The sequence below is a fragment of the Halyomorpha halys genome, unplaced genomic scaffold (genome assembly GCF_000696795.3).
Source record: "Halyomorpha halys isolate HHAL.00 unplaced genomic scaffold, Hhal_1.1 Scaffold332.1, whole genome shotgun sequence".
Taxonomy (NCBI): domain Eukaryota; kingdom Metazoa; phylum Arthropoda; class Insecta; order Hemiptera; family Pentatomidae; genus Halyomorpha; species Halyomorpha halys.
The window spans coordinates 55,416-61,424 of NW_027108633.1; the positions used below are offsets into that span (position 1 = coordinate 55,416).

General features: G+C 29.6%; 1 protein-coding gene across 1 annotated transcript; it reads left to right on the forward strand.

The window, feature by feature from the left end:
- The first annotated feature begins 2,759 nt into the window (after nucleotides 1-2,759).
- LOC106681384 (U3 small nucleolar ribonucleoprotein protein IMP3) lies at nucleotides 2,760-3,482 on the forward strand. The gene has a single exon (XM_014421670.3). The coding sequence runs from the start codon at nucleotides 2,845-2,847 to the stop codon at nucleotides 3,394-3,396; it is 552 nt and encodes a 183-aa protein (XP_014277156.1). The 5' UTR covers nucleotides 2,760-2,844; the 3' UTR covers nucleotides 3,397-3,482.
- Nucleotides 3,483-6,009: the final 2,527 nt, after the last annotated feature.

Sequence of the window (6,009 nt, forward strand, 5' to 3'; positions counted from 1 at the left end):
TATCCTTTGTCCCGTTGTTTAATCAGTGTAATTATTTTTAGTGTTACTTTTTGTAGTTAATGTTTTTGGAAGATTATTAGTCGACTGTATTTAATTGTCTGTGTGTCAAAAAAAAAGGCCCCTCAAAACACCAGAAAAAACTATTATACACTATGTTGGAGGTCTTCATCCTGGGCTCAATTAAAAAGATACAAACATTGTAAAGTATGATAGGACTATAAGATTGAACATATACAATAAATTATTTTTCTATGTTAATCTATCTTCTTTATTCTACCATACTTCTTATACTTGGTTTCTTTTCCCACTATTCTTTCCTTTTTTTTGTCTTACTATGTATATTATTTCTTTTATTAATTATTTTTCAGTAATTATTACTCCAGTGGTACAGTTTCATTTTGATTATTTACTACTGTATTTATTATATTCATTTTAATTTACTCTGTTCATTTTTATATCATTTTCTAAGTTTAATCTTACAGTCCTAGTATAGTTCATAATGTTTGTATCTTGTTTATTTAGCCCTGTTGAAAATTTGCTACATTAGTCAAAACGTTGGAATATAATAATTATATATATATTTTCTGCAATTTTTTTAAATGATCAGAACTAAGCTACATCTGAACTTGAGAATAATTTTAACCAAGAGCACATAGAAGTTGATAAGACATGTGAACAATACTAAAGAATTACTGTTATTTTAATTAATCAATTATTTTAGAAAGGGAATATGCAATGAAAAAATAGGTTTTTCGTGAAGCAGACAAAAATGTCTCAACACTACAGTTTGAATGCTTGAAAATTGTAAAAATTATGGTGTACTCTATAATAAAATTCCAGTACAATTGTTTTCAATTTTCAGATTCTCCATGTTTCTGGAAGATATTTCAAAGTTATGGATTTTTTCCCTTTCTAAAATAAAATCTATAATACATAATATTTTGGGAAGAAATATTAAATAAGGTATCTTAAATTCAATTAATATTTTATTCAAATAAGATTCAACAAGATTTTTCTTCTCCCTCTTCTTTAATTCTTAGTGCTGCAGATTGGATATAGGGACCCATGACAATATTTCTTTGTCTTACATTACATTTTGGTTTTTCTAAACTAATTTATTTATTTTTAATTTCATTTCATTCATTTCCATTCCCTAAAAATATTATTTGTGCATTAATCCTAGCAATATTAGTATTGTATTTAAATAATGTTCTACATTCTCAATACATATATGAAGATTCTTATAGAAATAGTCGTGTGGTGTTTCAGATTTTAGTACAATATTTCTTAAAAGGAAGAAAGCCGTGACAAAACTGTCAGTCGGCTTTCATTAGTCAAGAAGAATAGCAGAAATGGAAGGATTGAAGAGATACTGGTCATACTTAAAATGGTTAATATCAATTTTGAAAAACTTCCCTCAAAAGAAGGGGACAGATGTGGTAACAAAAAAAAAAAACTTAGCAATAAGAAAGCACTTGATATGGATTCTTGAAAATCAAGTCTACAACAAATTAGAGCGCTGGTTGTAATAAATCTTTCTATGTGTCTTCAAATATGCTCGCAACAGGAATGTGTCATCTCAGTTGTTTTATCTCTTTTTTTAAAGCTCTTTCAAGTTAATCCATTTTTCCTGAGGTTAGTTGACAGTACTTCAAATGCATCATGTGTTGCTATGATCCAGTTATGGGGTACAATGGTGGAGAACATGCTGTTACATATCCATAGACTTTATTTTGATGTAAGTTATTAACTAAACCTGTCTATGAACTCAAGAATGCTTGATCTTTGTATAAGCATACAACTTCTGAATTTAAATTATTTTTATTCGCTATCTTTCTCAAGATGCCCTGAAGGGATCCCTCTCCTCTGCTTGCCAATTGGCATAATACAGTTTCTCACAACTGAACTTATGAAGGAAATGCACGAATAAGAAAAATTTTTGCATAATGTTTTGCAGTTCTGGAGAATGAACAAGTTCACAAAGAGAATAATCTTCAATGGCAAAACCACAATTGATTCAATAAAGAAAACTAAACATTGGACTTGTCTTAAGTTATTTAAACCAATATAATGTAAGTACATTAAATTTTCCTTTGATTAAGTTATCTTTCCCATAATAAATAAACTTGGATCACTCTTACTCTCTAGCCTTACTGGAAGGAGAAAGTTTACTTGAAAGTTGAGTAAGTCCAAAACCCTTTAGATTTGTACAACCTTTGAAATTACTGTTTTCAAATTAAGACATAAGGTGGCAATTTGTTATATTTAGTTAGCTTGTAAAATGTTACCCTCAATAACCTCATTGCTTTATGTCAACTTGGATCTGGAATTGTTCCTCTACTGGATCAATGTTCTTTTGATAGTTCTGTTTCATTAATTTTTAAGTGTACCTATGATGGGAAGGGGGCGATACACGCCTAATCCCATTTAGGGAGAGGATATCATGACAAGTGCCTTTTTTAAACAAATAAATGATGACTTTATTGCAAACAAAATTATATGTTTTTTTTTTTAATGAGATGACATAATAGTTTGAATGATACTGTTCACTTGACTTTTTTTCAGACGTTAACATCGGTAATAAACGACAATATTCATTGTTTCATATTTACTTACGATTTCTCAAATAAAAGTTAAGTTAATAATATAGATTTAAAACTAACTTCATTTAACGTTTTACTAAAAAAGAAGTTTGAAAACAAATCGTTTTTATGTTTATGGATGGTAACACTGCATTGACAATGCTTATTGTAACCTTAACCTTTGTAACAGTTAATTACCCTTCTACAAACGTGGGTTAGAGTTAAGTTCGCCAGTGGATTTTGTAAGTTATAGTTGTCAAACATGGTGCGCAAGCTTAAGCTTCATGAGAAGAAATTGCTTAAGAAAGTGGACTTTATATCATGGGAGGTGGACAATAATTTACAGGAGGTCAAGATAATGAAGAAATACTTTGTTCAGAGCCGAGATGACTACACCAAGTACAACAAACTTTCTAGAGAAATAAGAGAACTGGCGCGTAAAATAAAGGAGGTAGACAATAATGATCCTTTCAGGGCAGAATGCAGTGCACAGCTATTGGAAAAATTGTATATTATGGGCCTAATACCTAATAAGTGGGATTTGGAGAACTGTAATAAGGTCAGTGCATCATGCTTTTGTAGGAGGAGGTTGCCTGTTATTATGAAAAGTATGAATATGGCAGAAACAGTTAAAATGGCCACACAGTTTGTGCAGCAAGGACATGTCAGGGTTGGAGTTGAGTGTGTTACAGACCCAGCATTCCTTGTCACCCGAAACCTGGAAGATTTTGTCACATGGGTGGATTCTTCGAAGATCAGGAAGCATGTTCTTGAATATAATAATCTTAGAGATGATTATGATATGGGTCTTTGAAATGATTATTTCATTTGTTTTGTGGAAGAAGATTGTTTTTATTCTGTAAATATTTGTATTTTCTATAAATAAACTATTGTTTGTAATTTTTTCTTTGTTATGTTACTAGCCTCCTATTAATAACAAATGCTAAATTAAAAAAAAATTATAAACAACTCCTTAAATGCTATATGCCTATTTTATCAAGTGATTTTACTACTTTTACAGTTATTGACTTGTGATTTGTACGTATATAATTAGTTGCAATGTGAGTTATCACTAGACTAGTTATAGTTTGGCAAAGTGTTGTGAAAATTATTTAGTTATATTATGAACAGATATATACATTTCTAACAAAATTCATTTTTGGAAGATTATTGATTAACCGTGTGTAAAATATATACAAGGAATATGGACTAGCTGTGGTAAAAAAAAATCAAATAGTAACTAAACTATTTAATGTGAGCCATCATTTTGCATGATGTTGAAGGGCTTACTGAATGGAAGTAAACAAAAATGACCGCACCCGCACTATTAGTAATTTATTTTTGATAGAGTAAAAAATAATATCCCATGAACGAAACTCATTTTGTTGTGAAAAACAAACTTCAAAGCTTTATATTTCATTGGCAAGAAGCACTGTTATCCAAATACATTCAAGTTACGGTTTCTTGTCAAAAATAATTCACAATTCTTGTGCAAAATTGTAATGTCAGAAAATGTGTAAAATATGGAGCTCCTCATACAGTACCACATTAAAACAAAAATTACTTTTCAATCTCAGGGTCTATGATTCTGTTATTTATCTATTTTTAAGGAAAATCCTAAATGCTTCTTAGTTCCTTTGTATGTTTAGGGTGGTCCATTGTCCAGTACGACTTCATTATTTGAAATGAAGAAATTATTTTACTCTGGAACATATGTCCCCTAGGAATAAATACATAATTCATACATTATGATTATGTGTCTGGCAAGCATTTGAAAGTTTCCAGTAAGCAAAATGAAATTACATTGAGATCTTGGCTTAACTATTCTTTATAATGTTAATCAATATTATATAGTTCTCTATAATGCGGAGGTTTGGTTGTGCAATAAGTGAAGGAATAGGTGTTATTTAAAGAAAAGAATGGATGGCAAATGGAGATGGGAAGAAATTTCCAGAAGGTTACACAAATGATGAAGGATTTGCGGAAGGAGGCGTTCTGTAGATGGACTTATATAAATCAATCGGTTGGGATCTGGTGTTTAATGAGTGAATGGATGAACGAAGATCAAGGATATAGATAGGGTTTTTGATTTTAAGAACTTGGAATAGGAAATATTGCCTTTGGCAACAAGATTCAACAAAAAACAAATAAAGTAATGAAAGTATTTCCCTTTTCTTTCATTACATTATTTTTATTCTGGACAATTATTTACTTTAATTACTCTATGTATCCTTTTATTCATTGGTTGTTTTCTGTTCTTAGCCCAAATGAAAGCTGAGGTTTTTTATTCTGGCTGAAATGTTGGCTCTAATTAATTAATTTTTAAACAACCATTTAACATGGTTGTTTTTGGTTGAACAGTCCACACTTTCATTACTTTATTTGTTTTTTGTTGAATCTTGTTGCCAAAGGCAATATTTCCTAGGTGTTTTTCTATTATTTTTCTCTGTAGTAAACCCTACAGAAGAGGCATATATTTTAAATAATTTGTGTACACACCATGAAAAAAGCGTATTATACACAAACAGTGTTAGTACAAAATTGTTACAGTATTATGTACTATGCAATAGTGAGGGAAATGCAATAAAAAGAACATAACTCAAAACAAGTAGAGGTGAGAGATGTTAGAAAATAGAATAGTGAAAATAAATAAAATACAACTGAAAATAAAAAATGACATAATTTTTATAATAGTAATTAGAAAAATGACACAAGTTTTTTTTTTTTATTATTTGCTTGTCGCTCCACACATTAACATTTCAGGTCTATGTTGTTGATGAACTCTTTAAGTTGTTTCTTGTATTTGTTTGGATAGAGGCCATGAGTCCCCTTGTAGTAGAGATAATTTCACAAACTTTATATTTTGTTGTATAATATGGGTTGAAAAGTTTGTGAAGTTCTTCCATTGCACTTACATGCGTATGAGTTTTGTAAGTAAAATCTCTTTAAGTATTGGTTAGTTGGTCCATGTTATGTAAGAAATTGACTCAGTTTGTTATGGGTGCTTTTAGTTGTAATTTGTGTGGAGTTGTTCAGAATGTATTTGTGTAACAGTCATCCTTTAGTTGACTGTTGCCATTGTTTGTCCCACTGTTTGATTAAGTCGGTTTGTAATATACAATTATATGTTTAAATTTTAACTAATTTTTTTCTCAATACTTTGCTAAACTAGTTATCACATTGCTACTAATTTTGAAGGTTTAATAGAAAATTAAATATCATTAATAGTTTTAATGAAACAATAGAGTATTGTTATCAGAATTGATAAGAAAATCAATTTTTTTTTTTTTAAATTTATTTATTGATATTTACATCTCTATAAAAAATACAACAAGTAAATTTGATCATAATGACATAATGATATGATACAGGATGTAGAGAAACTACCCAGTAGTAGAACTCTAAAAACAGTTTACAATATAAGGTC